At 45.9% G+C, this 20139-nt stretch overlaps 1 protein-coding gene across 1 annotated transcript in view; it reads left to right on the forward strand.

Annotated features, from left to right (window-relative positions):
- The window catches only part of Fgf2 (fibroblast growth factor 2), a 54343-nt gene that overhangs the window by 23117 nt on the left and 11087 nt on the right, over positions 1-20139 (forward strand). The window contains exon 2 of the mRNA NM_019305.2: positions 19608-19711. Coding sequence (NP_062178.1) covers positions 19608-19711 — 104 coding nt within the window. The remainder of the gene's footprint in view (positions 1-19607; positions 19712-20139) is intronic.

Raw genomic sequence — 20139 nt, forward strand, 5'->3', positions numbered from 1 at the left:
AAATGATCTCAGCTTTTGGGCAGTTTCCACCACGGTCCTGTGAAAAGCCCGACAACAAAAATCCAATAGTCTTTCCCTATGACCTTCCCCTCAGGGGTTTTTCTCACTTTCCTTTATTTTTATTTTCTTAACTCTTAATAAAGCCTGCCTCTGCTTTGCAGATACCCACGAGAGTCCATCCCTTTAGATTTTCTTTGTGGGAGAAAATAAACTTGGACCCATTGTCCTGGGTCGGTCTTTGGTGGCTGTCAGTGTCTGGCGTCTTGGGACCTGGCTCAGAAGCCTAAGATGAGCAGACACAGGTCCATCAGACTCACTGACCACAGCTGCAGCTCGGGTGTGCAAACCTAGCTACGATGTGCTGATGCTCATCCCTCCTGGTATGTGGTAATTATGTTTCTCTGTTGGTTGGTTGGTGTTTCACCAGACCCTTTACTTACATTTTTAGTGTTCAGTTTAATTTACTTTCCAAACAACAGTGTACCCTGACTTCCACTTTCCACCATCCTTTGTTGATGTTTTGTTTTCTGGTTACTTCTTTCTTCCTGTGCAATGGTCATTGCCTTAGACCTACCTGGACACTAGAAGGCTCTAGCCAGTCTTGGGAAAATAGATACAGTGCAAGTTGAGCAACATTTTAGATATATGTAAATATGTAAACATACATATACATATATACACACACATATATATACATATATATATGTATATATATACATATATATGTTTCTGGTCTCAGGATAATTTATTTGTAGGGATGAGATTTCCTTTCAGGCCTAAAATATTTCAACTCAGAGTATCTCCTACAGAATGACTGTGGGAGGAGGGGAGGGGTCAGCAAGGCACTTTACAGACAGCAGCCATATTATTTGGAAGAATCAGAAAGGATCATGTAAATTGGCGGGGCAAGCAGGTTAAGGGAAGTAGACCAGGGAGCATATGGGGTGTGTGTGACTGGACACAGAAAACAATTGAAGATTAGGCAGGAGAGATTTGCGTGGAGACATGTGCCTACTCAGGTTCCTGAGCCTTCAGTGTGTCTGTCTGGGCTTGAGGCTCGGTGGCTCCAAATGTGACAAGAGGGGAGCACGAAAGAAAAGCAGAATGCGCTCTCCCACCAGGGGGAGCAGGAAAGTCTGCTGTAGTTTCAGGCGCCTCAGCTAGGGTGGACGTGTCTGTACTGGAGCCAGAGGCCATTTGCCATCTCCTCCCGCGCCTATTTTATGGCATTTTAAGAAAATTTTATAAGTTCCAGCAGCTGCCTCTGCCTGCTGTAGGAATGGGAATAGTTGGGTCAAGAAGACTTCCTCCCTGGGAGGACACCTCTCAAGTCTTGGTGTTCTCATCTGTCCCCCTAATGCCGGGGCAAAGCCCCATGCAAATGATCACTTGGGTCAAAGCACACTTTTGTATTTCTTTCTCTCCTTTTAAAAATTATTTTATTTATTTACAATCCAGTCATTGCCTTCCCTCCTGGCTCCCCCCTCCCACAGTTTCTCATCCCATTCCTCCTTCCCCCCTGTCTTTGAGAGGGTACCCCACACACAGCAGGCCTCCATCCTCCCTGGGGCCTCAAGTCTCAAGAGGATTAGGTATATCTTCTTCCACTAAGGCCAGACTAGGCAGTCCTCTGCTGTGTGTGTGTGTGTGTGTGTGTGTGTGTGTGTGTGTGTGTGTGTGTGTGAGCGCGCGTGCGCGTGTGTACCCTTGGACCAGCTCATATGTGCTGCCTGGTTATGGCTCAGTGTCTGGGAGTTCTCAGGGGTCCCAGTTAGTTGAGATGCTGGTCTTCCTCTGGGTCACTCTCCTCTTCAACTTCTTCCACCCTTCCCCTAATTCAGCCATAGGGACCCCAACTTCAGTCCAGTCGTGTCTGTCTCAGTCAGCTGCTAATTGGGCCTCTCAGAGGACAGCCATGCTAGGCTCCTGTCTGTAAGCACACCATAGCATCAGTGATAGTGTCAAACTTTAGTGTCTCCCCATGAGATGGATCCCAAGTTGGGTTGGTCATTGGACCACCTTTCCTTCAAGTCTTTTCTCTATTTTTGTCCTTGCAGTTCATTTAGACAGGAACACTTCTGGACCAGAAGTTTTGACTATGGTTTGGGAACCCTTTCCCTCCACTTGAGGCCTTGTCTATCTACTGGAGGTGAACTCTACAAGTTCCCTCTTCCCAGTGTTGGGTGTTTCATCTAACGTCCCTCCCATTGAGTCCTGAGAGTCTCTCACCTCCCAGGTCTCTGGTACTTTCTAAAGGTTCCCTGCACCTCCCACCCCACGAGGCTGCATATGTTTCATTTATTCTGCTAGCCATCTGGCCTCTCTCCTGCCCCCCCATTTGATCCTGTTCCCCTTCCCTTTCCCCCTCCCATCTTCCACCCAGGTCCCTCCTTCCCTCTGCCTCCTGTGATTACTTCTACCCCTTTCTCGGTGGGATTGAAGTATCCTCACTTGGGCCTTCTTGCTTGTTAACCTTAAATTCTGTGGGTTGTATCTTAAGTATTCTGTATTTTTTGACTAAATCCACCTATCAGCGAGTACATACCATGCATGTCCTTTTGGGTCTTGTTTATCTCACTCAAGATATTTTCTAGTTCCATCCATTTGCCTGCAAAACTCATGATATCCTCATTCTTAATAGCTGAATAGTACTCTATTGTGTAAATGAGACACATTTTCTGTAACCATTCTTTGGTTGAAGGACATCTGGGTTGTTTCCAGCTTCTGGCTATTACAAATAAGGCCACTATGAATATAGTGGAGCATATGATTTTGTGGCATGGTAGGGCATCTTTTGGGTATATTCCCAGGAGTGGTATAGCTGGATCTTCAGATAGATCTATTTCCAAGTTTCTAAGGAACCTCCAGATTAGTTTCCAGAGTGGTTGTACCAGTTTGCAAACCCCACCAACAATGGAGGAGTGCTCCTCTTTCTCCACATCCTCACCAGCATGTCCTGTCACCTGAGTTTTTGATCTTAACCATTCTGACTGGTGTGAGGTGGAATCTAAGGTCATTGCATTTCCCCAATGACTAAGGATGTTGAACATTTCTTAGGTGCTTCTCGGCCCTATGAGATTCTTCTGTTGTGAATTCTCTGTTTAGCTCTGCCCCCATTTTAAAAATTGGGTTATTTGAGTTTTCAGAGGTTAGCTTCTTGTGTTCTTTATATATTTTGGATATTAGCTCTCTATCAAATGTGGGGTTAGTTAAGTTTTTTTCTCCCAATATGTAGGTTGCCAATTTGTCCTATTGACTATGTCTTTTGCCTTACAAAAGCTTTTCAATTTCATGAGGTCCTATATATGAATTGTTAGAGTCCTTGGAGTTCCGTTCAGGAAATTTTCCTCCTTGTGTCAATAAGTTTGGTAGCATAATTCTTTAAAAATTATATTAAAATCAGCATGTAACTGTAGAATAAATAGCGACATTTCAGTATATGTTCACAACACAAAGATGGGCAGTGGTTATTAGACCTGAAGAACATGGAGGATGGAAGGACGGAGGACAGCTGGAAGGAAGGATAGCTTCTAGGATACCTGTGGCTGGCACAAATTATTCCAAATTATCTGCTAGAGAGGATTTGACTGTGCCTAATGGAAAGGAATATTAACCACGTGAGGTCCTGGATCCACTGGTTTCCACTATCCGTCTGTGGCGTGTCACCTGCCTTGCTGCACCTGACTTTTATTATTGATCTAAGTAAAGTCTACAAATGACAGGATTCTGTTACCTAAGTGTTTCATTTATCTATCATCTGCTCATCCGCCTGTGAACCCTGAGGTGAGTCCACACCTTGCTATTGCAAACAATGCTGCAGTAAACATCACTGGTGACATCATCTCTGACACAGTTCCTCTTCCTGTGGATGTAGGCCTGATGGAGTTATTGTTGTATCATATCGGATTGTATATCTAGTGTTTTGAGAACCCCCACTCAGTTGTCCATATGGCTGAGCCAATTTACAGTCCTTCCAGCAGTGTAAGAGAGCTTTACTTTTCCTATATCCTTAATATTTTTTATCTTTTTGATAGAAGCCAAGGCACAAGCTTTGCAATTTCTAGTGGCCTAATCCTTGATGGATGGTATCTCAAAAAGGACATACAGCATGGTGTGCCTCATGGAGGCAGCTGGCTACGGCTCAGTAGCCAGGTACCGAGGAAGAGGGAGAAAGTCTAGGGGAAGAAATGGATATTCTTATGTTAGGTTGACACTGGGGCTGGCCAAAGAGTGCTGCGCATACTTCTGTATTGGAAAGTCATGGGGCTAGATCATCTCAAACATGGATTCATGAGTTTGGGGAGCTGCTGCCTGTGGCACAGTTGGGAGCAAAGGTGGAATATATTTCCTTGGCTGCAGGTACTGTTTTCTGCCCTGTCCTCACTTCAGTCTAGGCCCTGCTTCCACAGCTATCCCACCCATATCCTATCTGGCTCACTGGTATAGCCTCTGGTAAAACTCACAGCTTACCTCTTCAACTGTGCAGTGACTGTATTGCTATGGGTATCAGCCTACCGGTGTTTGGAATGAGCATGGCTCCCATAGGAACATATATTTGAATGTATGGGTCCCAGTTGGTGGAACTATCTGGGGAGGATTAGGAGGCGTGGCTTGTTGGAGGAGGTGTGACTGGGGTGGACTTTGAGTTTTCAAATGCTCACTGTTTCTCAGCTTTCTCTGCCTCAGGATTTTGTCTTATAGAGTGAACGTTCAGCTACTGCTCCAGCACCACACCTGTCTGTCTGTCTGCTCTCATGCCTCACACCATGGTGGTAACAGACACATCCTCTGAAACATAAGCCCTAAACAGATTCTTTCTTCCATAAGTTGCCTTCATCATGGTGTCCCTTTACAGCCGTAGTAAAGTAAGGCAATAACCCAAGCAGTGTACTTGAGGTGAAACTGTCACATACTGCACAATTATTGGGTTTTATCCTGAACCTTCCCTTACTGGGTGGTAGACTGTGAGAGGGAGCCTGGTAAAGTCAAGCGAGGGCTTGAAGCCCTGGAGACCCAGAAAGATGGTAGGAGCTTTGCCTACTCCTGACTCTAGGCTCCTGTCATGTAGCCACAGCCTCCCATAGAGAGAATTGGGGCCATCAGTCGCATGGGGGCAATGCCCACAAAACCCTCCTCAAGTAGATGAGGTATCTCAGGCCAAGTCAATAGGAAGCACATGCTGTCAGATCCAACCCACCCCAAAACTCTATATAGGATCCTGTCCAGAAGGGTGTCTGAGAGCTGTAAAACTGCCTGGGAAGAAGACGCTGTCCTGAAGCTTTTACCACCAGAAGCTGCCTTGCACTCACTAACCAGCCCCACCAAACCTCTACCAGCTCAGCTCAGCTCTGCTTGGCAGCAGCACTTCCCCTCCGTGCTCCTACCCTTTCCCCTTCGCTTGAACCCTCCTGCTTGGCCAGGCTAGAAGTTTCCACAGATAGCTTCTGGTACACAGACCAACACTCTCTTCCAGAGTCTTGTATCTCATTGTTTCCAGTGCTATAATCACTTATTGCTGTGTAATAAATCTCTCTACTCCCAGTGCCCTAAAGTTAGCATTTCGTTGTTAATCATGTTCCTGGGTTGTCAGGGCTGAGCTCTGTAGGGTGCATCTCTGCTAGGTCAGGGTTCTTACACAGACAGAGACAGACAGACAGACAGACAGACAGACAGACAGACACACACACACACACACACACACACCCTGAAGAGCCTTTCGGATGTCTCTCCCTGAGGTTGGTTTGACTGTCTTTTCACATTGGCTAATCCAATAACAAATGTTTGGAGAGTGAGTGAGCTACTCACATGCCTTCACACCTTTGACTACACCTCCCAGGGTGTCAAGACCAGATTAAGTGTAGGGAGGACTGCAAGGGTACAGATTTCAACTGTTCTAGTTCAATGCAGCCACAGGCAAGGCCGTCATGTTCCATTCAGAAACCTCCTCTCTTGTCTGAGGGCATCTTTTTGCGGATACACTTCTGTTGGCTTCCATCACGCACCGGCAAATGCATAAAGGATTAACGAGCCCAGTGCTGGTACCGAAGCAGAAACTCTAGGCTGTTCCTCACTGTTCTAAACCAGTGACCAGCCTAAACCCCCTTCCCTTCTCATTCGTCCAGGCATTTCTTCCTGTGTTGAACACTCTTTGGCACCATCCAAATCATATGTGTTATCTAACACTCAAGCAGAAGAACTGTGGCAATCCCCAATATCGAGTCTTCAAGTGCTTTCAGTTCAATGCATTTCTTTCAAAGAGCCTGCAGTGTCTTTACAGTTCTGGTCATATAAAACTCACTTTTCCTGCTCCACAACTCAGGAACCCCATTTGTCCTTTCCTGCTTTATTTATAGAACTCAAAACTAGAGTTCGTCATCCACCAACCCCCGCACCCCAGCCAGAATGAGGAGGTGATTGAATATCTCAGCACAAAGCAAAGTAGGAAAGAAAGAATTCATTTGGGCTTACAGTTCAGAGGAGACATGATCATTATGGTGAGAAATGCAGAGCAGTTGAGGTGTGAGGCCTGGCAGTCAGGAAAGAGAGGTCATATCTTGTCTTCATAGAAAAAGCAGGAGAGGAAGTAGGGCCAGACGATAAGACCTCAAAGCCTATCACCAGTGACACAGTTCCCTCAAGTAAAGCTCCACTTCATAAATGTTTTATAGCCTTTCCCACATAGCACCCCTGGCTGGGGACCAAGCATTCAAACACTTATGGAACCACAAAAGGAGGGAAGTTTCTTACAAATGTTGAAGAGTATCTGCGTTCCTAAATGTGCTGGAACACAGCAGTACCATGAGGCTGGCTGCACACTCTGTGGGCTGGGTGCGAGGAAGGACTCTGTCGAGGCTTTTCATGTTATTGAGGATTAAGAGGAAAATGGACAAGGAGGCCAGAACAAAGATGGCTCCAGCATCCCCGTACCATTTCGTACTGGCTGCCAGCCTCCTGCCTCAGTGCAACTGTTTCTGTAGCCATGATTTTGGAGAGAATGTGCCTGCATATGCTGTGCTAATGAGCTAGGAACAAAGTGCTTCATCGGTGCTGCGTGAAGAATGTAGGCAAAGTTAAACTAGAGTCAAACTCTCATAAACACAAGTGGACACACTGAGTCAAATGGGGGTTGAGGTCCTTGTCTGGGAATTCCCTTTGCCATCGCACTCCTGCTGGGCACTGGGTACTGAGACTGTACCTGGGACCATGAAAGCTTAGCTAGTGACGATGTGGACAGGAGTGCCTCTTTCTCGTGCTGTGGAACACGAGAAAGGAAACTAAGAATGTCTCTTCTTCTGTAGATCTCTGAGACTTTTGGATCAGACAAGATTTTAAATATAGGACAACACATGACTACACGGTAGGCTAGCGAAAGTCCAACAACCTTATCAGCCACTGGTCCTAGTCTGTGAGTGTCAGCTGTGTGTTCAGTTCAGGAGCAGACAGTGAAGAGATGGAGGCTACTTTGAAGATGTCACCATGGAAGAGTCAGCCGGCTGACTGTCAATTCAATTCTGGCCAGTGCACCAAAGGGTAGGGCTGTAATCTCAGCCTTGCCAAAGAAGAGGCTATTTCTTCCTGGAGACTTTGGGGCAAAAAGAAAAAGCGGTTTTCAACTCTCTCCTGCATGTACCCAATGTCTCTCATGAAAGGAAGGACGAAAGAGGTTTTCCTTGCAAGGGCCTCAGAAATTTTGGAGCCGGACCTCGGGATCTTGGCAGGGAGCGGGGTTTTCCAAAGTGGAGCTCGTCAGTGATTGAGGGACGTGCTGCAGGGCTATTTTCATGAGACTCAAATAAAACTCTCTTGTTTCCAGGCTGCTTTGGATGGTGTTTTCCTAATGATTTCCCCAGTCACACAGAATGGCTGTTCAGATGCTGGAACACCTTGTGCAGCTTCCTGTCTACCCTGGGCTCTGCCTCCCGCACACACCACTCTGCTGTACTGGAACTGCCTGGATCGAGCTTTGTAGATGAATGTTGACTCGTTAATCCAGAAAGAAGTGCCAGGAACACAAACAGCCCAACTCACTGGCACTCGTCTGAGGGGAAGCCTGGGGCCAGCCAAGCCGCTTGCATTATCTCCGAGGGGCCCTTACCTAACACTGAGAAAGACTCAGGCACTGTGCAAGTGTCCAAGAGCATTTCAAAAGGGAAGAAAGGGCTGCCAGGAACAGGCTGGAGTTGGGAGGTGCTTCTCTCTTGGGTACATTGGAAACCCAAGCTTGGAGCTTATGTTCCTGGCTAATCTCTTTGGCTACTTGAGACTTTAAGACATTCTAGCCTAGCTAGCTTTTGATGGAGGGCTTTCATGTTGGTGACCACAAGCTGAATGCCACCAACAGATGTGTGTGTGTGTGTGTGTGTGTGTGTGTGTGTGTGTCCATGTGTATATATGTGTATATATGTGTATGTGTATATGCTTGAATGTATTATTTGCCTACATGTGTGTATGTGAATTGTGTACTCACATATGTGTGTGTGCATGTGAATGTATGTATGTATGTATGTATGTATGTATGTATGTATGTATGTATGTCTTCTGTGCCCTATTTTAACGTAGTTAATGAAGAGCCATTTCTTTTAAAGAGAGAGTTTAGTTTACATTAGGAGGAAGCTAGAGACTAACCGCAGTCGCCCTCCCCCTCAATCCACAGCCCCTCCATCGTTAGTGTCTCACACTACACTTGTACAGTTGTCACCGTAAACCTATACTTGTTCATCGCTGACGCCAAGACTGCCCTTCGTGGTAGTGAAGGCGTTGTGCATTTCAGGCGTCTGGACAGACTCAGTGTGGCTGCATCTCCGTCACTATGTCACAGGCAGTCATCTCACTGGGCATCCTGACCTCTACACATTCGCCCAGCCTCCACCAGCCACACCCCTCTTTCTGCCATTCTCGAATGCTTCCTCATGCCTTTCCACGGTTGACCACTCATTTCCTTTTATTGCTGAGCTGTGTTTCTATGGCCTGGGTTATCACGGTTTGTTCTGTGGTTAATAGAAAGATACTGTGCTTGCATCCAGGTTGGAGCAACCATGAGCACAGTTGCAGAGAATTTCCCAGAGTCTGCAACTCCTGTGGAGGCGCTACCCACTTCTCTACAAGTACTTTTGTGTCCTTAAATTTTGAGACAACCAAAGGGGTTGACAAGGAACTTTCAAGAGTTGATTTGTATCATATTAGAAATACCAGCCATTGTTTTTAGTGACCATGTTCCTTAGCTTCTGTCACTGCCAATCCTGACTGACATTCTGACTTCATGTGGTTTATTCCTCCTGTTAGGACTACCAACTCGCTCAGGGCCTCCTGTTGCTGCTGTCCTCAGACAACGGAGCCTGCGTCTACCCATAGCGTTTTAAGGCCACCTCCAGAAGACACTGCTGTTTGTGTAGCATAAGAATGCTTCTTGGAGGGGATGCGGAGAGTGCAGGGATCAAATGTTCTGGAGCCACCAGAGGTGTTTGTTACTAATAAGAAAATTTTAACATTCTGTTGTCTGAGGTACAGGAAGTCTTCTTGTTAACCCTTAACATACACACACATGTGCACTCATGTGCATGTACACTGCACACACACACGCACGCACCTCCCAATACCAATGTGGCAAGAGATGGGGACAGAGAGACATCTTGGCTGTAGCTTCCCTCTGCCATGTCTTTGTTTTGCCTCAGGTGAAATCAGAGACTTCAGAACAGAGGTGGAAGGAACTAAAAATCCATAGTTAGTCTCTGATTAATTGAGTCCTTAATAAGGAAAATAAGCCTTCAAGGGGGTAAAAGAAACCCACAGTGACTCCTATTCAGTTTGTACATTTTCCTATGATGGTAAGAAAAATATTGTTAAAATTCATTTCTTCAATGAAGCTTCTCGTCAGAGTTTGGTTTTGTACTTTTATGATACACCACATGTTTAACTTTTAGAAACTGCATTCTGGAAGAAACTGCGTGCCAGCGGCTCACTCTGCCGGAGCAGAGTCCATTCCGACAACAATGGCTACAGGACAAAGAAAGCCAGCTGAGACACTGAAGGCAAAGCCTTTGGTCTCCGTGTGGCTCTGGGTTCTTAGTTCCTTCCGTTCTCGCTCCTCGTGGCAACTGAAGCCAGTTGTAAAACAACAGCAAGAGGAAACTCCCTTACATGACACAGCTTCTCGCAAATAATTTGTATATCTGCATGCACAAACTAAAAATGTCAAATCTCTGACTGTAAGTAGAGTTTTTGAGCAGTTGGCTGATTTTTTTACATTAAATTTTAAACTTTGGGAGAGGTAGATTTCATCTCCCTTCATCCAGCTCTATCCCCCAACCTCTACTAAGTTCTTAAAAATGTATAGTCCTGTACCCCCGACACAGAGTTGATATCAACACAGTGAAGACAGAATATCCCTGTCTTAGTTATTTTCCTGTTGCTGTGACAAAACAAAACAAAACAAAAAAACACTCTGACAAAAGCAACTTAAAGGAGAAAGGGTTTGCTTTGGCTCACAGTTCCAGGGGGATACAGTCCATGGCAAGGAACACATGCAAAAGACAGGAAATGCATGGTGGCAGGACCAAAGGCTGGCTGCTCACATTGCAGCCAACAAGAATTAGACAGTGGACAGGAAGTGTGGACAAGCTATAAAGTCTCAAGTCCTCCAGCAAGGCTCCACTTCCTAAAGGTTCCACAGCTTTCTCAGTAGCTGGGTACCGAGTGTTTAAAAACACATGGCCCATGGAGACATCACATTCAAACCACAGTTTGAATGTTTCTGGCAGCCACAGTCTGTTTTCCATTACTGTGATTCCAGGGCCACCTATTTTTAGAAACACGTTAGGGACATTTCTCCATTGAACACATACAGGACTAATGACTTTTATAAGGGAAGCCAGGTGTTTATTTATAGCTTCATGTGCTTGGCACTGCCTTGGTTTGCCCTGCCAGAAGACAGTGTGGGGTCCTGAAGTCTAGATTTTTGAGGCATGGACATTACAGCTATTTCTGCCATAAAGTGCCCCTGCCAGAGGCTGACAGCACTTCCTTCCTCTCTTGAGTTGTATGACACACAAAACAGGTGAGAGAGAGTCCATGGTGGCTTCATTTGGGGCTCCTGTGTCCCTGAAGTAGTCAGCAAGGAAGGGTGGGGGGTTCTGGTGAGATGGCTTGGTGGTTAAGAGCACTTGCTGTTCTCAGAGAGGACCTGAATTCTAGCCCCCCGGTATCCGTATGGAGGCTCACAATGTCCTGTAAGTCCAGCTCCAGGGTATCTGGTGTCCTCTTCTGGCATCCGTGGGCACCCACATGCACATGTGCATCCCCTCATGTATATACATAATTAAAAAACAAATTTACGGAAAAGACAGACAAGAGGAGTATTTGTCTTCATCACTGAGCAGGGACCAGCGCCCTCTGTTCATCTCTGCTCTGTGCCCACCTTGACTCTGGGTTGCATCCAGAGCTTCAGAATGCCACAATCTGATTTAGATGGTGCCACTGGAAATGGAAGAGTCTCTGCATGTACAGACAAGCCACTGTGGTAGCAGGCGGATGCCACCATAGGGACTGATTTTAATCAGCTGAGACTCCTAGGTTACCTACCCACTTTGCTATAAAGTTTTGGGGAATCGCTCAATTGTTAGGAAGCCTTAGATTTGATCAGGGACAAGAGACTGTCTAGGAGAGAGCAATTATGAACTGCAAAATACGTCTGGGACATCTTTTTTGAAAGTTTCGTTTCTGACCACATGTGGCGTTACATGCCTTTAATCCCAGCACTCAGAATGTAGTTAGATCTCTGTGAGTTTGGGGCTAGTCTGGTCTACATAATGAGTCCAGGCTAGCCAGGGTTACTTAGTAAGACCTCTCCTCCTCTCCCATGCCTCACACCAAGAAAATAGTGTCATCCCTCCTGCCCGTAATCATATCATAGTAAGCCCCATTCCCTACATCATAAGACGTTCAGAGGCCAAGAGTAATATCATAGCAGCCATGTAGACCCCACACAGGTCCCCAGCACGGCAATAGCAAGCATTTTCTCTGTGCAGTTGAGGGGGTAAAGGCTACTATGAAGTCAGGCTGCAGCAGCCTGGCGGTAAGATCCAGCCTTTCCTTAAAGCCAACATCATAGTTTCTGCAAATGTTGTGCGTCTGTTGTCCTTCCGTGTGATTTTCTGACAGCTGCAGTCAAGTCAAGCTGCTCTCCATAAGTCTCTTGTAGGGGTTGTTTCTGTTCATAGTTCCAAAGGCTTTGCCGAGGTCAAGGCCGGCAGGTGAGGTCTAGCCTGTCTCCTGGCTTCGGAGCTGTGGCAGCAAACATCTCTGAGGCCTTGAGGGACCCTGGCTTTAGTGGGTCCTTACAGCCCCCCATTCCCCACTTCTGACCTCTCGAGTTGAGGCTACCTGGGGAGAGAAGTGATTCTGACCAACAGTTTCCCCTGTGCAAGTCCTAGACACACTTTGCCATGGCCATTTTTAATTTTTAAAGGAGTTACATTTATTTAGGTAGCAGGACAAAAGCCACAGTGTGCACATGGAGGCCGGACAGAGGACAGGTTTTGAGAGTCAGTTCTCCCCTCCCACCATGTGGGTCCTAGCCTTGAGCTGAGAAGGTCCTCGGCCTTAGTGGCAGGCAGCCTTGTTCCCTGAATCATCACATTTCCCTAACCAGCAGTCTGAGACCTATGTGTGGTGTGTGTGTGTGTGTGTGTGGTGTGTGTGTATGTTGTGTGCGTGCATGTGTGTGTGTGTGTTGTGTGTGTGTTGTGTGTGGTGTGTGTGTGTGTGTGTGTGTGTGTGTGTGTGTGTGTGTGTGTGTGTAGCAGCTGTTACATAGGCAGCTTTGCTCACTGCTCCAGTAGCTCTAAACTCACCCTGAGAAGCTTTATTTTGGAATAATTTTAGATTATGGATAGTCACGTGGTGTCACGGTTTCTCTGTGCCCTTTGCTCATCCTTTCCCAAGACTGATTGCTTATGGAGTGATTAGCTTTTTCAAAACTAAAGGACAGAATTACGGCGCAGTGAGCTAAACCACAGCCTTACACGGATCTCACCACGTTCTCCACTGGTTCCATCTGTTCTGCTCTAGGATCCAGGCCAGACTACCGGGTTGTACTGAGCCTCTTGATTTTTAACGTGAAAATCGTTCCACCTGCAAACAATCACAGTGTTCTCTTCGTTTCTGAATCTGTATGCATGGGCTTAGTATGTGTATGTATGATGTCTGTGTATTGTGGTATTGAGTATATGTGTGGTGTGTATGTATGGTGTATGAAATGTGTATATATGGTATACTTGTGATATGTATGTATATGATGTGTGTGTGTGTGAGGGTGTGTGTGAGTATATGCATGTGAGTGTAATGTGTGTGAGTATGTGTGTATATGTGTGAGTATATGCATGTGTGTGTGAGTATATGCATGTAAGTGTGTGTGTGAGTGTAAGTGTGTGTGTGTGTGAATGTAAGAGTGTGTGTGTGTGAGTGAGTGTGTGTGTGTGCGCGCGCGCGGTGAACTGTGCTCTTGCCCCACATGGACTGAACGTTTTCTCTCCCACAGGTTCAGCTTGTTGTTTCTTCCACACACATTATAGCACTGTGGATTCTGCCCATTCCTTTTGATCAGTGTCTGCTCTGTCTTCTCTAGGGAGGCGTCACTCTCCCACGCTCCCTGTCTGCTTTAGGTACAGCCCGTGCTCCCCAGGAAGCCACTGTTAAACATCTCCACTTACAGCATGTCTTGTTTGTGATGCACATTTCTAGAACTGATGATCCTCTGGAACTTGACTATTTGGATTTGTGTATTGCTTTGTCAATTGGGAACATCTTCTAGCCTTCTTCAGTCAACTTAGTCCTTAGCCTTTTCCAGCTTCCAAGACAGAAATCTCTCTCTCTCTCTCTCTCTCTCTCTCTCTCTCTCTCTCTCCCTCTCTCTCCTGTATGTGTGTGTGTTTCTGTATATGTGTCTGTCTCTCTCCCTCCCTCTCCTTTCCTCCCTCCCGCCTCTGTGTCTGTGTGTCTGTCTGTCTGTCTGTCTGTCTCTGTTTCTGTCTGATCTCATGTCATACCACCACGCTTCCCACACAGAATCCAGAGCATCCATAGTCCCAGCACACATACACTTACACGGCACACCTGACTGTGCTGGACCGTACCCCACCTGCTTTGTCCTTTCTTCTATGGATGTTATATAAGATGTTCTCTTGTTGGCTCTTTTCTCAATTACTGCTAATTCCTTCTCCAGTCAGCTTTCCCTGTTCCCAGGAAACCTCTGGTCTCTCAGGCTAGGTTACATCCGTCTTCTGATGTGTGCTGTGAATGTCTCTTATTTACATCATTGTTCAAATATAAAACCCCAGTGACAATCCCCGTCAGCTTATATATCAGAGGCTTGGTTGTCAGCTCATGGGCTCCAGAGAAGGTGACTGGATCTTAAAAGTCTGTAGCTTCACCAGTGAATGAATCCATGGCAGAAAGGACTGCTAGGCGACAGGTGAGGGGGACCCAGTCACAGAAGGTTGGACACATGTATCTTCCCACTTGCCCTTTCTTGCTATCTCTCAGCCTTCCGCTGGCATGAGGTGAATAGCTCCACTCCATCCTGCTTCTCTACAACATCTGCTTCCCACAACAGGCTCAAAGCAACAGAACTAACTGTGCCGGTCAGTTTTTGTCAACTTAATATAAACTACAGTGATCTGGGAAGAGGGAATTTCAGGTGAGGACTTGTATCCATTAGATTAGCCTATGGGCAAATCTGTAGAGCATTTTTTTTAATTAATGATTGACATGGGGGTGATACCACCCCTGGGAAGGCTGAGCAAGCCAGGGAGAGCAAGCTAGTAGGCAAGGTTTCTCTATAGTGCCTGCTTCAGTTCTTGTGTCAGGCTTCTGTGTGGCTTCCCTAAAGGATAGACCATAAAATGTAAGCCAAAGTAAACCTTCCCTTCTCTAATGAATCAGTCACTGTGCTATTGCTGGGAAGAGATTCCAAGACCACGGCAACCCTCATAAGAGAAGGTATTTAGGGGTTGGGGATTTAGCTCAGTGGTAGAGCGCTTGCCTAGGAAGCGCAAGGCCCTGGGTTCGGTCCCCAGCTCCGAATAAAAGAACCAAAAAAAAAAAAAAAAAAAAAAAGAGAAGGTATTTAACTGGGGCTGGCTTACAGAGGTTTAGTCCATTTCGTCATGGTGGGAAGCATGGTGGCGCACAGGCAAACATGGTGCTACAGGAGCGCTGCAGCTGAGCGGTCTACGTCTAAGACACTGGGCCTGGCATGAGCTTCTGAAACCCCAAAGCCCCAGTGACACACCTACTCCAACAAGGCCACACCTCCTACTAGTGCCACTCCCTGGTGACCAACCATTCAATTCTGTAAGCCATTCCTATTTACACCACCACACCTATGTTGTTTTGGGTCAGTGTTTTATGACAGCAACAGAAAATCACACTGGGCCATCAACTGACCCAATCCTCTGACTCCATGAGCCAATTTACAATATAGTCTTTTCTGCTGGAGGTTGTTTTTCTCATCGTTTTGGGGACAGTCTCTCGCTGGCTTGGATCTCACCAAGGGAAGCAGAATGGCCAGCCACGGAGCTGCTTGTCGCTAGATCCCAGTACTGGGCTTACAAAGGAAACTGTACTACGTCCAGTTTTATATGTGGGTTCTGGAGATGGAACTCAAGTTCTCGTGTTAGATGAAGTCCTTTTACTGACAGTACCTCCTCAGCCGTCAGTGTCACTGAATACCATGTTGGTTTGAATGAAAAAAAAAAAAAACCTCCCTGGGTAGAATCAATGTATCTGGGCTGTGCAAGTCCACTGGGCCCATCAGCAAGGATGGCACGCCATGCTGGTGTGGTTAGTAGTTTTACACATCCTGTGAATGATTGTGGGGCTAACAGATATAAAGATATGGTGTGTGATGTCTACCTGATCTAAAAGTTCAAGCTTGCTGCAAAGTTAATTCTCTGTGTCAGTTTGTTTTTGTTACAAGTACTGTAGACTGTCATTCACTCCCTGTGTAGATGTCTGACTTCTTGCCCTTGGGGTCTGTGCTGATCATTTCTGGTTGAACTTCTTGCCTTGGTTCGGGCTGTGATGTGTTCCAGTGGCCTGCTCTGTAACACTGTAACAGCAAAGTAACAGGAATCAGTACACACTTCAATGGTCTCAACCCCCCATTAAAAGACAGAGACTAACAGATTCGATTAGCAAACAGGGTCCATCTCTCTGCTCCATCCAAGAAACACAGCTCACCATCAGAGACAAGGACAGAAATCGCCTTAGAGTGAAAGAGCTGAACATGGCCAGGCGCCAGCTCTGTGAAGGCATCACCTGTGCATGCAATTAGCATATTTGTTTGAGTTCAGCTCAGCTGTGAAGCGTCTTCAAAGAAAATCAGTACCTTTGTGATATATCCAACTCTGGTTTCTTTCTTTCTTTTCTTTTCTAAGGTTTATTTATTTATGTGAGTACACTGTAGCTGTCTTCAGACTGCCAGAAGAGGGCATCAGATTCCATTGCAGATGCTTTGTGAGCCACCATGTGGTTGCTGGGAATTGAACTCAGGACCTCTGGAAGAGCAGTCAGTGCTCGTAACCACGGAGTCATCTAAGCTTCTACAACTAGTATCCACTGTTACTGGCGTTCAGGCACAGGCTACCTGGGAGGTCTGTAAAGCAAGCTGAGTGAGTAGTCCTGAATGATGACATGTACCCTGAGGCCAGCACATTTCCCACACATTGATGCCACAGTCACTGTTGGGGCTGGAAATACACATCAGGAGTAAGCAGTGAGCTGGAGCTAAGGGATTGCTTATTGAAAAGAGCAAAAGGGAGGCTGGTGACAGGCTGTGCAGCCCTGCCCATGGCCCAAGCTAGAGAGGCCTGGACCTTCACAGGTCACCGATTCTAGAGTACTTCAGATCTGAACTGGTCACTGGCACATAAGCCTTACTAGAATCTAGCTCCTTTGCTTTGCCCAGTGAGATTTTCTGCCTACATTTGTTTAGATCTTGTGTTTGGGTTGTATTCTTTTAATTCTGTATTATTTTCAATCCGGTAAAGGAGTTTGGCCCAGTAACTGTAAGCCTAACTGAGCCCAATGCTCTCTGGAGCCAGTGGTGATTTGCACAGAGAGAGCAGGAAATGACATGCCTATTCATTCTTTAGTATGAAATTATCAAATATATCTAATATAGAGTGGGATCATGAGATACCATGTTTCTCATAGGTTTGGAACACATCAATCATATTTGACGTATTCTACCTACACCATCGAGATACTTGTACTGCCAGAGTGTTTTAAAGCTAATGTCACATATCAGATCTCATTTTATGCATATAGTGATTTCCTGATGGGAAAAACGGTGTGATACGATCACCACAACACTGTCCTGTTTAGCAGTTTTGAGAATTATTTCAGAGTCTTTCAGAAGCTGCCGGGGGCTGTCTCCCCAGCTACTTGTAAACAGTGGGGAAGTTACTTTACCTTACAATCACACTTCACTGGTTTCTCCAATTTTGAACTGTCATCAGGTTTTCACTCCTCCGAGCAGTGTCCAGGTGGAGGGACCCCTGGACTGTTTGTACTGGAGGACTGATGACTTCCTTTTTTTTCTGGGACCAAACACATTTGATGAACACTCTGTACCCAACCCTGTTATAATGACTTACATCATAGGTTTTGCTGGGCAAAGTTGTGAGGAGTTTGGCAGTAAAGTTTGGTAGTATTCTCTGTTTGAAGTGGCCCTCGTGGGCTTGCATGTTTGACCATATTGTCTACAACTGAGTGCTGTTTGGGACTCCCCTGGGCAGGGTTGGTAGGGCTGGGTCACTAGAGGTGATGGCCTGTCCCTATTCTGGTCCCTTCTGCTTGCTGATTTACTAAGATGGAGGGTTTGCTGTCCCACTGACCACTCCCACTGACCTGCCTGGTGTGGCCTCCCTGGCACAGGGAATTAGATCCCCTGAAACCTTGAACGAAAATAAAGCTTTCTTTCTTTATGCTGCTTCTGTCTAGTATTTTGTCATGCTTTGGGCTTTGTTAAGAATTCACAAATTTTACTTGACCTCGGGACTTGTTTTTAGGTAGCATTTGTTAGCCAGAATACATTCTGGGTGAGGTTGTCTTAGCAAGGAAATGTTGCCTCCGAGTAGCAAAATGGAAATGTTGAACTTCATTTTACTCCCAATTAATAAGGTAATGTTTGTATCCAAATCTAATTACCACAATCAGGTAACATGTGATTTGTTTTCTGGAAACCTACTTGATATTAATGCAGTGTGGTAAGTCATACTGCATGAATGAGTCGTGTGTCAGGATGTTGGGGTTTGATAAGAAATTTATAAAAATAAGAATAGCTAGGCAGAAAGTCCCTTGAATACATTGGGAAAAGGAAAGATGAGGTAGAAATAAGATATGTGGAAGTCAAGGAGGAAGCTCCCAAGACAGCACTGGGTTAGACTGCCCTTTATTTGTGAAAAATTGGCCAAACAAGACTTCAAAATTGTTTAAGCAGTTGCACTGCACAGACATTTTATAGACGTCCTCCTTTCCATGTAGTCTTGGAAATATGTTTATTTCTTAAAAAAATATTCACTCTGTTCTAAATAACTCACAAATAAAACCTGGCACATAGCTAGTTTAAGAAGCCATTCAAGGGGTTGGAGATTTAGCTCAGTGGTAGAGCGCTTGCCTAGCAAGCCCAAGGTTCGGTCCTCAGCTCTGAATAAACAAAAACAAAAACAAACAAACAAACAAACAAACAAACTGTCCCCGCCAGCGGGGACCCAGTTATTCAGGGTCCCGAAGGGGCGCTACCCTTGGGCCTAAATGGGGGGCAAGAGAAGAAGGAGACCAAGCAAGATTCTGTTGTCAAGGTCTCGTTTATTGGGGTGAACAGTACAGCTTTTAAGGCTTTCAGGTAGGGGGAGTGTCCTTTGTGAAACACAGGAGGGGGAGGTGCGGATATAGGTAGTGATAGCTGAGGCAAAGAGGTCAGGCAGTAGATGATGAGGTCAGGCGGTGGAGACACTGGGTGTTGATTCAGGAGGTAACAGGTATCTGCTAAGGGAGCTGAGGCATCCCTTGAATGTTATCTTCCTGTGCCGTAAATTCATGGGAGAAGCTTTCATTCAACAATCTTAAGACTTAAGGCAGTCATCTTAGGGGTGAATATCTGTGGCCAAACAGCCCAAAGTCACCTAGCCACTTTGAGCCATGCAGTCAAAAAGCGGCTAGGCCCAAATCCAATATGGCTCCGTGCAACAAACAAACAAAAGAAGCCATTCAAATGCTTTCCCAGTCCCAAGCTCAGCATATGATTAGAAAGGCCATTCGGAGCCCATGGGGCTTTGCTTAGAGCCTTCCCGTTCATCAGCAGCTGCATTTCTGTTCACATGGCCAGCACAGGAAGACAGAATCAAAGCTGGGAAACGTAGCCTTCTAATCCTTTTTGATGCCCATGCGGCCTCCTTTGCCTGTGTCTTGTCTTTCATCATTGTCTAATCTCTCTCTCTCTCTCTCTCTCTCTCTCTCAATGCATATGTATGTTTGTGTGTATGTGATCTGTGAATTGTGGGGCTGCTTTGATTCCTGGTGCCATAATTTTTCTCTGTTACTTACAGTCAAACTACAGCTCCAAGCAGAAGAGAGAGGAGTTGTGTCCATCAAGGGAGTGTGTGCGAACCGGTACCTGGCTATGAAGGAAGATGGACGGCTGCTGGCTTCTGTGAGTAGTGCTTTCTGTGAGGGGGTTTCTTTCATTTGCTCTGTGCAGTTATTTTCTAGCACTGGTATTGAGTCTTTGTTTGGGTTTCATGTGCACCATTTTATCTCTGTATTTCCCTAGGTAGTAGCATCCCCTGCATTTCATAGACTTTAAGACTCACACAGGGAGGAAGACACAGTGCATGTAAGATGAAGTCCAGGCATTCTGCAGTCACATGGCTCCAAATCACTGTGCTTCTCTCTGCAAAACAGTTGAAAAAGTCTCCCTTATGGTTGTTTAAAGGTCATATAAAAGCACACATAAAACTTGGTTATTGGTTTTGAAGTTTCTTCTTTAGACTCATCCTCTGGAATATTAGTTGAGAAAGTGGGCTTCTAGCCCAAGCACAGATGCTGGCTCCACACCTTGGTGGCCATGTGTTTTTCGGC

This window comes from Rattus norvegicus, chromosome 2 (genome assembly GCF_036323735.1).
Source record: "Rattus norvegicus strain BN/NHsdMcwi chromosome 2, GRCr8, whole genome shotgun sequence".
Classification (NCBI taxonomy): domain Eukaryota; kingdom Metazoa; phylum Chordata; class Mammalia; order Rodentia; family Muridae; genus Rattus; species Rattus norvegicus.